General features: G+C 51.2%; 1 protein-coding gene across 1 annotated transcript in view; it reads right to left on the minus strand.

Moving 5' to 3' along the window:
- The window catches only part of nvl (nuclear VCP like), a 57767-nt gene that overhangs the window by 23596 nt on the left and 15481 nt on the right, over window positions 1–18690 (minus strand). Inside the window, exons 11-15 of the mRNA XM_072248882.1 lie at window positions 18403–18507; window positions 1506–1568; window positions 1023–1142; window positions 774–873; window positions 305–411 (exon numbers count right to left, since the gene is read on the minus strand). Coding sequence (XP_072104983.1) covers window positions 305–411; window positions 774–873; window positions 1023–1142; window positions 1506–1568; window positions 18403–18507 — 495 coding nt within the window. The remainder of the gene's footprint in view (window positions 1–304; window positions 412–773; window positions 874–1022; window positions 1143–1505; window positions 1569–18402; window positions 18508–18690) is intronic.

Here is an 18690-nt window from a genome sequence, read left to right on the forward strand (position 1 = left end):
CAGACACTCCGACACCTGACAGGGCGTGGAACCCACCAGTGACACAGGAGCAAGGGGTCAGGAGTGAGGGACGGGAGGGGGAATTCCTGGAAAATGGACTACAGGGAGCGAGGAAAGAAGTTGAGAAGTCAGACCTCAAAGGTAGTCATCTCGGGGGACGGGAGGGGACAGGGAGTGGGGTGTGCCTGTGGGTGGCAAGGCATGTGGACGTGGGAAGGGTCCGTGGAGGTGGGGGAACATGGGAAGGGTCTGTAGGTGAGGTGGCCTGTGAGCAACAAAGGGGTCAGCACCTCTTCCCTCTCACCTTGGTCAATGTACGGAGAATGGCAAGGCGGTCAGCGGCCGGGGGTAACCCCACGTATAGTGTCTTGTCCAAGCGGCCCGGCCGCAGCACGGCAGGGTCGATGATATCTAGGGCAGAGGAAAGGGCAGTCAGAAAGAGGAGCTTTTCCCCACACCCCCCGACCATGTTAACTCACCTGACCCTGTCGCTCCCACCCCAACCATGCCCCTCCCCACTGACCACGTCCACCCCCCCACCGCATCACTCCCACCCGTGTCCATTCCCCCCCCCCCGTGTTCATTCACCACGGCCCCACACAAAGTGAAGCTCGAGAGTCAGGCTGGGGATCAGCCCACCACTCCAGGCCCGAGCCCCAACATACCAATCATCCTCTGATCCAACCCGCTGCAGTATGCCTCCGGGTCTGAATGCCCCCCTGTCCATCCCAACACCTCCATCACCCCCCAGGTCTGACCCCAACCCAGTATACCAGGGCGATTGGTGGCAGCCATGATGAAGACTTGTCTCCTGCTCTCCAGTCCATCCATCTCGGTCAGCAGTTGGTTCACCACCCGAACACTGGCTCCAGACTGGGGAGAGAGGCACCCACAACAGGCAGTCAGTCAGTCACAGCCCCTCCCAAAGCTGCTCCACCACAACCCCGACTCAGCTGGTACCCCTCCAGCCCCAGCACCACTCCCTCTCACTCTATCCCTCCGTGACCTCCCCAGTCCCTCACCTCATTCTCCGACCTCCGCGGACACAGCGAGTCGAGCTCGTCGAAGAAGATGACGCAGGGGGCGGAGTTTCGGGCCCGCTGGAAAACCTGGCGCACGGCTCGTTCGCTCTCACCCACGTACTGTAGGTACAAGCAGACAGGGTGAGGGTGAGGGAGAAACGGGGGGGAGGGAGAGGGTGTGAGGCGAAGGAGGTCAGGAGTTCGGAAAGCAGGGAGAGAGAAGAGGTGCAAGGAGTTGGAGGTGGAGGGGGGAGAGAGTGCGGACCGGGGGTGGGGGGGGGAGAGAGCGGATGGAGGGAAGAGAGAGCGGACGGGGGGGAGAGAGCAGACAGGGTGGGGGAGAGAGCGGACGGAGTGGGGAAAGTTTGGGGAAAAGGTGGAAGGGAGGGGAGAGGAGGGGATGGGGATGGGGGGAGTGGGGAGGAGAGGGTGGACACGTGTGTATTGGGTATCTGAGCTGCTGCCCCTCTGGCCACGACTCACCATGTTTAGCAGCTCGGGCCCTTTCACTGAGATGAAGTTCAGTCCGGACTCATTGGCCACTGCCTGCAGAAGAGGGAAAGGTGTGGTACAAACAAAGCAATGGACCATCTCAGCGGGTTGAGACTTTTCATCGGGATCACATCCCTCTGCAGATGCTGCCTGAGACACTGGGTTTCTGCAGCAGCTCGTACCTTGCTACGGCAGTCTCGTGTCTGTAACACACTGACACCTCGTGAGAACACAAGGGACAGGACCAGGAAGCAAACAGTCTGCTAGCCCAGTCCTCCATTCATCAAGACCATTGCCGTACTTTGCTCAGGGAGTCCTTCCACGTGCTTTAACCTGTCTCTGTGGTGAAGTAGCCACATCACAGTCCCAAACGGCCAGCTCTGACATCTCCAGTTGTGCCCCTGGGTCCCAGACATCTCACACAAGGGAGACATTGCCCATGGACCCAAACTATCAGGTCCGTAGACTTCAACGATATCTCAAAACACAAACAAAGACCCAGTCTAAAACGTGTCCTCAGTGTGTGAGCCCGTATAGGCTGACAGCGCGGTAAAACGTGTCCTCAGTGTGTGAGGCTCAACAACTGCTCCTGGAGCCAATCCATGGATCCTGGGTGAATTCACTCAATGGCAGTAAACACTTTCTTAGCTTTGGACCAAGACTTTTCCAGAGAGGTTGGAGTTCTGTGGGTCTCCACATCAGTGAGTCCAGTACACACCCAGCATCACCGACTGTACAGTCCAATACACACATCACCCACTGTACAGTCCAATACACACCCAGCATCACCCACTGTACAGTCCAATACACACATCACCCACTGTACAGTCCAATACACACCCAGCATCACCGACTGTACAGTCCAATACACACATCACCCACTGTACAGTCCAATACACACCCAGCATCACCGACTGTACAGTCCAATACACACATCACCCACTGTACAGTCCAATACACACCCAGTATCAGCCACCGTGCAGTCCAACACACACCCAGCATCACCGACTGTACAGTCCAATACACACATCACCCACTGTACAGTCCAATACACACCCAGTATCAGCCACCGTACAGTCCAACACACACCCAGCATCACCCACTGTACAGTCCAATACACACCCAGCATCACCGACTGTACAGTCCAATACACACATCACCCACTGTACAGTCCAATACACACATCACCCACTGTACAGTCCAATACACACATCACCCACTGTACAGTCCAATACACACATCACCCACTGTACAGTCCAACACACACCCAGCATCACCGACTGTACAGTCCAATACACACATCACCCACTGTACAGTCCAACACACACCCAGCATCACCGACTGTACAGTCCAATACACACCCAGCATCACCGACTGTACAGTCCAATACACACATCACCCACTGTACAGTCCAACACACACCCAGCATCACCGACTGTACAGTCCAATACACACCCAGCACCACCGACTGTACAGTCCAATACACACCCAGTATCACCAGCTGTACAGTCCAATACACACCCAGTATCACCCACTGTACAGTCCAATACACACCCAGTATCACCCACTGTACAGTCCAATACACACCCAGTATCACCGACTGTACAGTCCAATACACACATCACCCACTGTACAGTCCAATACACACCCAGTATCACCCAGTGTACAGTCCAATACACACCCAGCATCACCGACTGTACAGTCCAATACACACCCAGTATCACCCACCGTACAGTCCAATACACACCCAGTATCACCCACCATACAGTCCAAAACACACCCAGTATCAGCCACCGTACAGTCCAACACACACCCAGTATCACCCACTGTACAGTCCAATACACACCCCGCATCACCCACCGTACAGTCCAACACACACCCAGTATCACCCACTGTACAGTCCAATACACACATCACCCACTGTACAGTCCAATACACACCCAGTATCACCCACTGTACAGTCCAATACACACCCAGCATCACCCACTGTGCAGTCCAATACACACCCAGTATCACCCACTGTACAGTCCAATACACACCCAGTATCACCTACTATACAGTCCAATACACACCCAGTATCACCCACTGTACAGTCCAATACACACCCAGTATCACCCACTGTACAGTCCAATACACACCCAGTATCACCGACTGTACAGTCCAATACCCAGTATCACCCAGTGTACAGTCCAATACACACCCAGCATCACCGACTGCACAGTCCAATACACACCCAGTATCACCCACCGTACAGTCCAATACACACCCAGTATCACCGACTGTACAGTCCAATACACACCCAGTATCACCCACTGTACAGTCCAATACACACCCAGTATCACCCACTGTACAGTCCAATACACACCCAGTATCACCGACTGTACAGTCCAATACACACATCACCCACTGTACAGTCCAATACACACCCAGTATCACCCAGTATACAGTCCAATACACACCCAGCATCACCGACTGTACAGTCCAATACACACCCAGTATCACCCACCGTACAGTCCAATACACACCCAGTATCACCCACCATACAGTCCAAAACACACCCAGTATCAGCCACCGTACAGTCCAACACACACCCAGTATCACCCACTGTACAGTCCAATACACACCCAGCATCACCCACCGTACAGTCCAACACACACCCAGTATCACCCACTGTACAGTCCAATACACACATCACCCACTGTACAGTCCAATACACACCCAGTATCACCCACTGTACAGTCCAATACACACCCAGCATCACCCACTGTGCAGTCCAATACACACCCAGTATCACCCACTGTACAGTCCAATACACACCCAGTATCACCTACTGTACAGTCCAATACACACCCAGTATCACCCACTGTACAGTCCAATACACACCCAGTATCACCCACTGTACAGTCCAATACACACCCAGTATCACCGACTGTACAGTCCAATACACACATCACCCACTGTACAGTCCAATACACACCCAGTATCACCCAGTGTACAGTCCAATACACACCCAGCATCACCGACTGTACAGTCCAATACACACCCAGTATCACCCACCGTACAGTCCAATACACACATCACCCACTGTACAGTCCAATACACACCCAGTATCAACCACCGTACAGTCCAATACACACCCAGTATCACCCACCGTACAGTCCAATACACACCCAGTATCACCCACTGTACAGTCCAATACACACCCAGTATCACCCAGTGTACAGTCCAATACACACCCAGTATCACCCACTGTACAGTCCAACACACCCAGTATCACCCACTGTACAGTCCAACACACCCAGTATCACCTACTGTACAGTCCAACACACACCCAGTATCACCCATCGTACAGTCCAACACACACCCAGTATCACCCACTGTACAGTCCAATACACCCAGTATCACCCACTGTACAGTCCAATACACACCCAGTATCACCCACTGTACAGTCCAATACACACCCAGTATCACCCACTGCACAGTCCAATACACACCCAGTATCACCCACCGTACAGTCCAACACACCCATTATCACCCACCGTACAGTCCAACACACCCATTATCACCCACCATACAGTCCAACACACACCCAGTATCACCCATCGTACAGTCCAACACACACCCAGTATCACCCACTGTACAGTCCAATGCACACCCAGTATCACCCACCGTACAGTCCAACACACACCCAGTATCACCCACTGTACAGTCCAATACACACATCACCCACTGTACAGTCCAATACACACCCAGTATCACCCACCGTACAGTCCAATACACACCCAGTATCACCCACTGTACAGTCCAATACACACCCAGCATCACCCACCGTAGAGTCCAACACACACCCAGTATCACCCACTGTACAGTCCAATACACACATCACCCACTGTACAGTCCAATACACACCCAGTATCAACCACCGTACAGTCCAAAACACACCCAGTATCACCCACCATACAGTCCAAAACACACCCAGTATCAGCCACCGTACAGTCCAACACACACCCAGTATCACCCACTGTACAGTCCAATACACACCCAGTATCACCCACCGTACAGTCCAATACACACTCAGTATCACCCACCGTACAGTCCAATACACACCCAGTATCACCCACCGTACAGTCCAATACACACTCAGTATCACCCACCATACAGTCCAAAACACACCCAGTATCAGCCACCGTACAGTCCAACACACACCCAGTATCACCCACTGTACAGTCCAATACACACCCAGCATCACCCACCGTACAGTCCAACACACACCCAGTATCACCCACTGTACAGTCCAATACACACATCACCCACTGTACAGTCCAATACACACCCAGTATCACCCACTGTACAGTCCAATACACACCCAGCATCACCCACTGTGCAGTCCAATACACAACCAGTATCACCCACCGTACAGTCCAATACACATCCAGTATCACACACTGTACAGTCCAATACACACCCAGCATCACCCACTGTACAGTCTTAACACACCCAGCATCACCCACTGTACAGTCCAATACACACCCAGTATCACCCACTGTACAGTCCAATACACACCCAGTATCACCTACTGTACAGTCCAATACACACCCAATATCACCCACTGTACAGTCCAATACACACCCAGTATCACCCACTGTACAGTCCAATACACACCCAGTATCACCGACTGTACAGTCCAATACACACATCACCCACTGTACAGTCCAATACACACCCAGTATCACCCAGTGTACAGTCCAATACACACCCAGCATCACCGACTGTACAGTCCAATACACACCCAGTATCACCCACCGTACAGTCCAATACACACCCAGTATCACCCACCGTACAGTCCAATACACACCCAGTATCACCCACTGTACAGTCCAATACACACCCAGCATCACCCACCGTACAGTCCAACACACACCCAGTATCACCCACTGTACAGTCCAATACACACCCAGTATCACCCACCGTACAGTCCAATACACACTCAGTATCACCCACCATACAGTCCAAAACACACCCAGTATCAGCCACCGTACAGTCCAACACACACCCAGTATCACCCACTGTACAGTCCAATACACACCCAGCATCACCCACCGTACAGTCCAACACACACCCAGTATCACCCACTGTACAGTCCAATACACACATCACCCACTGTACAGTCCAATACACACCCAGTATCACCCACTGTACAGTCCAATACACACCCAGCATCACCCACTGTGCAGTCCAATACACACCCAGTATCACCCACTGTACAGTCCAATACACACCCAGTATCACCTACTGTACAGTCCAATACACACCCAGTATCACCCACTGTACAGTCCAATACACACCCAGTATCACCCACTGTACAGTCCAATACACACCCAGTATCACCGACTGTACAGTCGAATACACACATCACCCACTGTACAGTCCAATACACACCCAGTATCACCCAGTGTACAGTCCAATACACACCCAGCATCACCGACTGTACAGTCCAATACACACCCAGTATCACCCACCGTACAGTCCAATACACACCCAGTATCACCCACTGTACAGTCCAATACACACCCAGCATCACCCACCGTACAGTCCAACACACACCCAGTATCACCCACTGTACAGTCCAATACACACATCACCCACTGTACAGTCCAATACACACCCAGTATCAACCACCGTACAGTCCAATACACACCCAGTATCACCCACCATACAGTCCAAAACACACCCAGTATCAGCCACCGTACAGTCCAACACACACCCAGTATCACCCACCGTACAGTCCAATACACACCCAGTATCACCCACCGTACAGTCCAATACACACTCAGTATCACCCACCATACAGTCCAAAACACACCCAGTATCAGCCACCGTACAGTCCAACACACCCAGTATCACCCACCGTACAGTCCAATACACACTCAGTATCACCCACTGTACAGTCCAATACACACCCAGTATCACCCACTGTACAGTCCAATACACACCCAGTATCACCCACTGTACAGTCCAATACACACCCAGTATCACCCACTGTACAGTCCAATACACACATCACCCACTGTACAGTCCAATACACACCCAGTATCACCGACCGTGCAGTCCAAGACACCCAGTATCACCCACCGTACAGTCCAATACACACCCAGTATCACCGACCGTGCAGTCCAACACACCCAGTATCACCCACCGTACAGTCCAATACACACCCAGTATCACCCACTGTACAGTCCAATACACACCCAGTATCACCCACTGTACAGTCCAATACACCCAGTATCACGCAGTGTACAGTCCAATACACACCCAGTATCACCCACCGTACAGTCCAATACACACCCAGTATCATCCACTCTAGTCCAATACACACCCAGCATCACCCACTGTACAGTCCAATACACACTTCACCCACTGTACAGTCCAATACACACCCAGTATCATTCACTCTACAGTCCAATACACACCCAGCATCACCCACCGTACAGTCCAATACACACCCAGTATCACCCACGGTACAGTGCAATACACACCCAGTATCACCCACTGTACAGTCCAATACACCCAGTATCATCCACTGTACAGTCTAATACACACCCAGTATCACTCACTGTACAGTCCAATACACACCCAGTATCACCCACCGTACAGTCCAACACACACCCAGTATCACCCACTGTACAGTCCAATACACACATCACCCACTGTACAGTCCAATACACACCCAGTATCACCCACCGTACAGTCCAATACACACCCAGTATCACCCACGTTACAGTCCAATACACACCCAGTATCACCCAGTGTACAGTCCAATACACACCCAGTATCACCCACCGTACAGTCCAACACACCCAGTATCACCCACCGTACAGTCCAACACACACCCAGTATCACCCATCGTACAGTCCAACACACACCCAGGATCACCCACTGTACAGTCCAATACACACCCAGTATCACCCACCGTACAGTCCAACACACACCCAGTATCACCCATCGTACAGTCCAACACACACCCAGTATCACCCACTGTACAGTCCAATGCACACCCAGTATCACCCACCGTACAGTCCAACACACACCCAGTATCACCCACTGTACAGTCCAATACACACATCACCCACTGTACAGTCCAATACACACCCAGTATCACCCACCGTACAGTCGAATACACACCCAGTATCACCCACTGTACAGTCCAATACAAACCCAGTATCACCCAGTGTACAGTCCAATACACACCCAGTATCACCCACTGTACAGTCCAACACACCCAGTATCACCCACCGTACAGTCCAATACACACCCAGTATCACCCACTGTACAGTCCAATACACACCCAGTATCACCCACCGTACAGTTCAACACACCCAGTATCACCCACCGTACAGTCCAATACACACCCAGTATCACCCACCGTACAGTCCAATACACACCCAGTATCACCCACTGTACAGTCCAATACACACCCAGTATCACCCAGTGTACAGTCCAATACACACCCAGTATCATCCACTCTAGTCCAATACACACCCAGCATCACCCACTGTACAGTCCAATACACACATCACCCACTGTACAGTCCAATACACACCCAGTATCACCCACTGTACAGTCCAATACACACCCAGCATCACCCACTGTACAGTCCAATACACACCCAGTATCACCCACCGTACAGTCCAACACACCCAGTATCACCCACCGTACAGTCCAATACACACCCAGTATCACCCACTGTACAGTCCAATACACACCCAGTATCACCCACTATACAGTCCAATACACCCAGTATCACCCACCGTACAGTCCAACACACACCCAGTATCACCCACCGTACAGTCCAATACACACCCAGTATCACCCACTGTATAGTCCAATACACACCCAGTATCACCCAGTGTACAGTCCAATACACACCCAGCATCACCCACCGTACAGTCCAACACACCCAGTTTCACCCACCGTACAGTCCAATACACACCCAGTATCACCCACTATACAGTCCAACACACACCCAGTATCACCCACTGTACAGTCCAATACACACCCAGTATCACCCACTGTACAGTCCAATACACACCCAGTATCACCCACTGTACCGTCTACTACAGACCCAGCATCACCCACCGTACAGTCCAACACACACCCAGTATCACCCAGTGTACAGTCCAACACACACCCAGTATCACCCACTGTACAGTCCAATACACACCCAGTATCACCCACTGTACAGTCCAATACAGACCCAGTATCACCCACTGTACAGTCCAATACAGACCCAGTATCACCCACTGTACTGTTGAACACAACCAGTATTACCCACCGTACAGTCCAATACACACCCAGTATCACCCACCGTACAGTCCAATACACACTCAGTATCACCCACTGTACAGTCCAATACACACCCAGTATCACCGACTGTACAGTCCAATACACACATCACCCACTGTACAGTCCAATACACACCCAGTATCACCCAGTGTACAGTCCAATACACACCCAGCATCACCGACTGTACAGTCCAATACACACCCAGTATCACCCACCGTACAGTCCAATACACACCCAGTATCACCCACTGTACAGTCCAATACACACCCAGCATCACCCACCGTACAGTCCAACACACACCCAGTATCACCCACTGTACAGTCCAATACACACATCACCCACTGTACAGTCCAATACACACCCAGTATCAACCACCGTACAGTCCAATACACACCCAGTATCACCCACCATACAGTCCAAAACACACCCAGTATCAGCCACCGTACAGTCCAACACACACCCAGTATCACCCACTGTACAGTCCAATACACACCCAGTATCACCCACCGTACAGTCCAATACACACTCAGTATCACCCACCATACAGTCCAAAACACACCCAGTATCAGCCACCGTACAGTCCAACACACACCCAGTATCACCCACTGTACAGTCCAATACACACCCAGCATCACCCACCGTACAGTCCAACACACACCCAGTATCACCCACTGTACAGTCCAATACACACATCACCCACTGTACAGTCCAATACACACCCAGTATCACCCACTGTACAGTCCAATACACACCCAGCATCACCCACCGTGCAGTCCAATACACACCCAGTATCACCCACCGTACAGTCCAATACACATCCAGTATCACACACTGTACAGTCCAATACACACCCAGCATCACCCACTGTACAGTCCAACACACCCAGTATCACCCACCGTACAGTCCAATACACACTCAGTATCACCCACTGTACAGTCCAATACACACCCAGTATCACCCACTGTACAGTCCAATACACACCCAGTATCACCCACTGTACAGTCCAATACACACCCAGTATCACCGACTGTACAGTCGAATACACACATCACCCACTGTACAGTCCAATACACACCCAGTATCACCCAGTGTACAGTCCAATACACACCCAGCATCACCGACTGTACAGTCCAATACACACCCAGTATCACCCACCGTACAGTCCAATACACACCCAGTATCACCCACTGTACAGTCCAATACACACCCAGCATCACCCACCGTACAGTCCAACACACACCCAGTATCACCCACTGTACAGTCCAATACACACATCACCCACTGTACAGTCCAATACACACCCAGTATCAACCACCGTACAGTCCAATACACACCCAGTATCACCCACCATACAGTCCAAAACACACCCAGTATCAGCCACCGTACAGTCCAACACACACCCAGTATCACCCACTGTACAGTCCAATACACACCCAGTATCACCCACCGTACAGTCCAATACACACTCAGTATCACCCACCGTACAGTCCAAAACACACCCAGTATCAGCCACCGTACAGTCCAACACACACCCAGTATCACCCACTGTACAGTCCAATACACACCCAGCATCACCCACCGTACAGTCCAACACACACCCAGTATCACCCACTGTACAGTCCAATACACACATCACCCACTGTACAGTCCAATACACACCCAGTATCACCCACTGTACAGTCCAATACACACCCAGCATCACCCACTGTGCAGTCCAATACACACCCAGTATCACCCACCGTACAGTCCAATACACATCCAGTATCACACACTGTACAGTCCAATACACACCCAGCATCACCCACTGTACAGTCCAACACACCCAGTATCACCCACCGTACAGTCCAATACACACTCAGTATCACCCACTGTACAGTCCAATACACACCCAGTATCACCCACTGTACAGTCCAATACACACCCAGTATCACCCACTGTACAGTCCAATACACACCCAGTATCACCCACTGTACAGTCCAATACACACATCACCCACTGTACAGTCCAATACACACCCAGTATCACCGACCGTGCAGTCCAACACACCCAGTATCACCCACCGTACAGTCCAATACACACCCAGTATCACCGACCGTGCAGTCCAACACACCCAGTATCACCCACCGTACAGTCCAATACACACCCAGTATCACCCACTGTACAGTCCAATACACACCCAGTATCACCCACTGTACAGTCCAATACACCCAGTATCACGCAGTTTACAGTCCAATACACACCCAGTATCACCCACCGTACAGTCCAATACACACATCACCCACCGTACAGTCCAATACACACCCAGTATCACCCACCGTACAGTGCAATACACACCCAGTATCACCCACTGTACAGTCCAATACACCCAGTATCATCCACTGTACAGTCCAATACACACCCAGTATCACTCACTGTACAGTCCAATACACACCCAGTATCACCCACCGTACAGTCCAACACACACCCAGTATCACCCACTGTACAGTCCAATACACACATCACCCACTGTACAGTCCAATACACACCCAGTATCACCCACCGTACAGTCCAATACACACCCAGTATCACCCACTGTACAGTCCAATACACACCCAGTATCACCCAGTGTACAGTCCAATACACACCCAGTATCACCCACTGTACAGTCCAACACACCCAGTATCACCCACCATACAGTCCAACACACACCCAGTATCACCCATCGTACAGTCCAACACACACCCAGTATCACCCAGTGTACAGTCCAATACACACCCAGCATCACCCACCGTACAGTCCAACACACACCCAGTATCACCCACCGTACAGTCCAACACACCCATTATCACCCACCGTACAGTCCAACACACCCATTATCACCCACCATACAGTCCAACACACACCCAGTATCACCCATCGTACAGTCCAACACACACCCAGTATCACCCACTGTACAGTCCAATGCACACCCAGTATCACCCACCGTACAGTCCAACACACACCCAGTATCACCCACTGTACAGTCCAATACACACATCACCCACTGTACAGTTCAATACACACCCAGTATCACCCACCGTACAGTCCAATACACACCCAGTATCACCCACTGTACAGTCCAATACACACCCAGTATCACCCAGTGTACAGTCCAATACACACCCAGTATCACCCACTGTACAGTCCAACACACCCAGTATCACCCACCGTACAGTCCAATACACACCCAGTATCACCCACTGTACAGTCCAATACACACCCAGTATCACCCACCGTACAGTTCAACACACCCAGTATCACCCACCGTACAGTCCAATACACACCCAGTGTCACCCACTGTACAGTCCAACACACCCAGTATCACCCACTGTACAGTCCAATACACACCCAGTATCACCCACCGTACAGTCCAATACACACCCAGTATCACCCACCGTACAGTCCAATACACACCCAGTATCAGCCACTGTACAGTCCAATACACACCCAGTATCACCTACTGTACAGTCCAATACACACCCAGTATCACCCACCGTACAGTCCAATACACCCAGTATCACCCACCGTAGAGTCCAATACACACCCAGTATCACCCACTGTACAGTCCAATACACACCCAGTGTACAGTCCAATACACACCCAGCATCACCCACTGTACAGTCCAATACACACCCAGTATCACCCACCGTACAGTCCAACACACCCAGTATCACCCACCGTACAGTCCAATACACACCCAGTATCACCCACCGTACAGTCCAATACACACCCAGTATCACCCACTGTACAGTCCAATACACACCCAGTATCACCCAGTGTACAGTCCAATACACACCCAGTATCATCCACTCTAGTCCAATACACACCCAGCATCACCCACTGTACAGTCCAATACACACATCACCCACTGTACAGTCCAATACACACCCAGTATCACCCACTGTACAGTCCAATACACACCCAGCATCACCCACTGTACAGTCCAATACACACCCAGTATCACCCACCGTACAGTCCAACACACCCAGTATCACCCACCGTACAGTCCAATACACACCCAGTATCACCCACTGTAGAGTCCAATACACACCCAGTATCACCCACTGTACAGTCCAATACACCCAGTATCACCCACCGTACAGTCCAACACACACCCAGTATCACCCACCGTACAGTCCAATACACACCCAGTATCACCCACTGTATAGTCCAATACACACCCAGTATCACCCAGTGTACAGTCCAATACACACCCAGCATCACCCACCGTACAGTCCAACACACCCAGTTTCACCCACCGTACAGTCCAATACACACCCAGTATCACCCACTGTACAGTCCAACACACACCCAGTATCACCCACTGTACAGTCCAATACACACCCAGTATCACCCACTGTACAGTCCAATACACACCCAGTATCACCCACTGTACCGTCTACTACAGACCCAGCATCACCCACTGTACAGTCCAATACACACCCAGTATCACCCACTGTACAGTCCAATACACACCCAGTATCACCCACTGTACAGTCCAATACACACCCAGTATCACCCACTGTACAGTCCAATACACACATCACCCACTGTACAGTCCAATACACACCCAGTATCACCGACCGTGCAGTCCTACACACCCAGTATCACCCACCGTACAGTCCAATACACACCCAGTATCACCGACCGTGCAGTCCAACACACCCAGTATCACCCACCGTACAGTCCAATACACACCCAGTATCACCCACTGTACAGTCCAATACACACCCAGTATCACCCACTGTACAGTCCAATACACCCAGTATCACGCAGTGTACAGTCCAATACACACCCAGTATCACCCACCGTACAGTCCAATACACACCCAGTATCATCCACTCTAGTCCAATACACACCCAGCATCACCCACTGTACAGTCCAATACACACTTCACCCACTGTACAGTCCAATACACACCCAGTATCATTCACTCTACAGTCCAATACACACCCAGCATCACCCACCGTACAGTCCAATACACACCCAGTATCACCCACCGTACAGTGCAATACACACCCAGTATCACCCACTGTACAGTCCAATACACCCAGTATCATCCACTGTACAGTCCAATACACACCCAGTATCACTCACTGTACAGTCCAATACACACCCAGTATCACCCACCGTACAGTCCAAAACACACCCAGTATCACCCACTGTACAGTCCAATACACACATCACCCACTGTACAGTCCAATACACACCCAGTATCACCCACCGTACAGTCCAATACACACCCAGTATCACCCACCGTACAGTCCAATACACACCCAGTATCACCCAGTGTACAGTCCAATACACACCCAGTATCACCCAGTGTACAGTCCAATACACACCCAGTATCACCCACTGTACAGTCCAACACACCCAGTATCACCCACCATACAGTCCAACACACACGCAGTATCACCCATCGTACAGTCCAACACACACCCAGTATCACCCACTGTACAGTCCAATACACACCCAGTATCACCCACTGTACAGTCCAATACACACCCAGTATCACCCACTGCACAGTCCAATACACACCCAGTATCACCCACCGTACAGTCCAACACACACCCAGTATCACCCACCGTACAGTCCAACACACCCATTATCACCCACCGTACAGTCCAACACACCCATTATCACCCACCATACAGTCCAACACACACCCAGTATCACCCATCGTACAGTCCAACACACACCCAGTATCACCCACTGTACAGTCCAACGCACACCCAGTATCACCCACCGTACAGTCCAACACACACCCAGTATCACCCACTGTACAGTCCAATACACACATCACCCACTGTACAGTCCAATACACACCCAGTATCACCCACCGTACAGTCCAATACACACCCAGTATCACCCACTGTACAGTCCAATACACACCCAGTATCACCCAGTGTACAGTCCAATACACACCCAGTATCACCCACCGTACAGTCCAACACACCCAGTATCACCCACCGTACAGTCCAATACACACCCAGTATCACCCACTGTACAGTCCAATACACACCCAGTATCACCCACCGTACAGTTCAACACACCCAGTATCACCCACCGTACAGTCCAATACACACCCAGTGTCACCCACTGTACAGTCCAACACACCCAGTATCACCCACTGTACAGTCCAATACACACCCAGTATCACCCACCGTACAGTCCAATACACACCCAGTATCACCCACCGTACAGTCCAATACACACCCAGTATCAGCCACTGTACAGTCCAATACACACCCAGTATCACCTACTGTACAGTCCAATACACACCCAGTATCACCCACCGTACAGTCCAATACACCCAGTATCACCCACCGTAGAGTCCAATACACACCCAGTATCACCCACTGTACAGTCCAATACACACCCAGTGTACAGTCCAATACACACCCAGCATCACCCACTGTACAGTCCAATACACACCCAGTATCACCCACCGTACAGTCCAACACACCCAGTATCACCCACCGTACAGTCCAATACACACCCAGTATCACCCACCGTACAGTCCAATACACACCCAGTATCACCCACTGTACAGTCCAATACACACCCAGTATCACCCAGTGTACAGTCCAATACACACCCAGTATCATCCACTCTAGTCCAATACACACCCAGCATCACCCACTGTACAGTCCAATACACACATCACCCACTGTACAGTCCAATACACACCCAGTATCACCCACTGTACAGTCCAATACACACCCAGGATCACCCACTGTACAGTCCAATACACACCCAGTATCACCCACCGTACAGTCCAACACACCCAGTATCACCCACCGTACAGTCCAATACACACCCAGTATCACCCACTGTACAGTCCAATACACACCCAGTATCACCCACTGTACAGTCCAATACACCCAGTATCACCCACCGTACAGTCCAACACACACCCAGTATCACCCACCGTACAGTCCAATACACACCCAGTATCACCCACTGTATAGTCCAATACACACCCAGTATCACCCAGTGTACAGTCCAATACACACCCAGCATCACCCACCGTACAGTCCAACACACCCAGTTTCACCCACCGTACAGTCCAATACACACCCAGTATCACCCACTGTACAGTCCAACACACACCCAGTATCACCCACTGTACAGTCCAATACACACCCAGTATCACCCACTGTACAGTCCAATACACACCCAGTATCACCCACTGTACCGTCTACTACAGACCCAGCATCACCCACTGTACAGTCCAATACACACCCAGTATCACCCACTGTACAGTCCAATACACACCCAGTATCACCCACTGTACAGTCCAACACACCCAGCATCACCCACTGTACAGTCCAATACACACCCAGTATCACCCACCGTACAGTCCAACACACACCCAGTATCACCCACCGTACAGTCCAACACACACCCAGTATCACCCACTGTACAGTCCAATACACACCCAGCATCACCCACTGTACAGTCCAATACACACCCAGTATCACCCACCGTACAGTCCAACACACACCCAGTATCACCCACTGTACAGTCCAATACACACCCAGTATCACCCACTGTACAGTCCAACACACCCAGTATCACCCACTGTAGAGTCCAATACACACATCACCCACTGTACAGTCCAATACACACCCAGTATCACCCACTGTACAGTCCAACACACACCCAGTATCACCCACCGTACAGTCCTACACACACCCAGTATCACCCACTGTACAGTCCAATACACACCCAGTATCACCCACCGTACAGTCCAACACACCCAGCATCACCCACTGTACAGTCCAATACACACCCAGTATCACTCACTGTACAGTCCAACACACCCAGTATCATCCACTCTAGTCCAATACACACCCAGCATCACCCACCGTACAGTCCAATACACACCCAGTATCACCCACTGTACAGTCCAATACACACCCAGTATCACCCACCGTACAGTCCAACACACCCAGTATCACCCACCGTACAGTCCAACACACCCAGTATCACCCACCGTACAGTCCAATACACACCCAGTATCACCCACTGTACTGTCGAACACGCCCAGTATCACCCACTGTACAGTCTAATACACACCCAGTATCACCCACTGTACAGTCCAATACACACCCAGTATCACCCACTGTACAGTCCAATACACACCCAGTATCACCCAGTGTCCAGTCCAATACACACCCAGTATCACCCACCGTACAGTCCAATACACACATCACCCACTGTACAGTCCAATACACACCCAGTATCACCCACTGTACTGTCGAACACACCCAGCATCACCCACTGTACAGTCGAACACACAACAGAATTGTAAGTTACAACACAAAATATAAAAATCTGAGCAGTGCAAAGTGAAGAATCGAGTCAGGTCGTGCCCATTGTTCACTGAGAAATCCGATATCGAGGAGGACGTGGTTGTTGCTAAACACTGAGTGTGTGATCAGGTTCCGATTGAACGGCCCGGGTGTGTGATTCCTGCCGGACTAGCCCAGTCACAGCAGACCGCAGGACACAAGGCACTCACCTTGGCCAGCAGGGTCTTCCCGCAGCCTGGTGGCCCAGCCAGCAGCACGCCAGCCGGGCTCGACAACCCGAGCACCTGGAACTGCTCTGAATGTCGAAGAGGGGCCTGGCAGAGAGAAAGAAAGAGTCGAGTTACAACAGAACCATTTCTTGGGACAATTATAGGCAGACCTTGATCAGCAGATACGTGCACTGAGGACTGACAGATGGCTTCTCAATCCAGGGAAACGCTGGGAGATGAAACAAGGGTAGGACTTGTGCAGTGAACGGTGGGACGCCGGGGTGCGAT

Source organism: Mobula birostris, chromosome 2 (assembly GCF_030028105.1).
Source record: "Mobula birostris isolate sMobBir1 chromosome 2, sMobBir1.hap1, whole genome shotgun sequence".
NCBI classification, from domain to species: Eukaryota; Metazoa; Chordata; class Chondrichthyes; order Myliobatiformes; family Myliobatidae; genus Mobula; species Mobula birostris.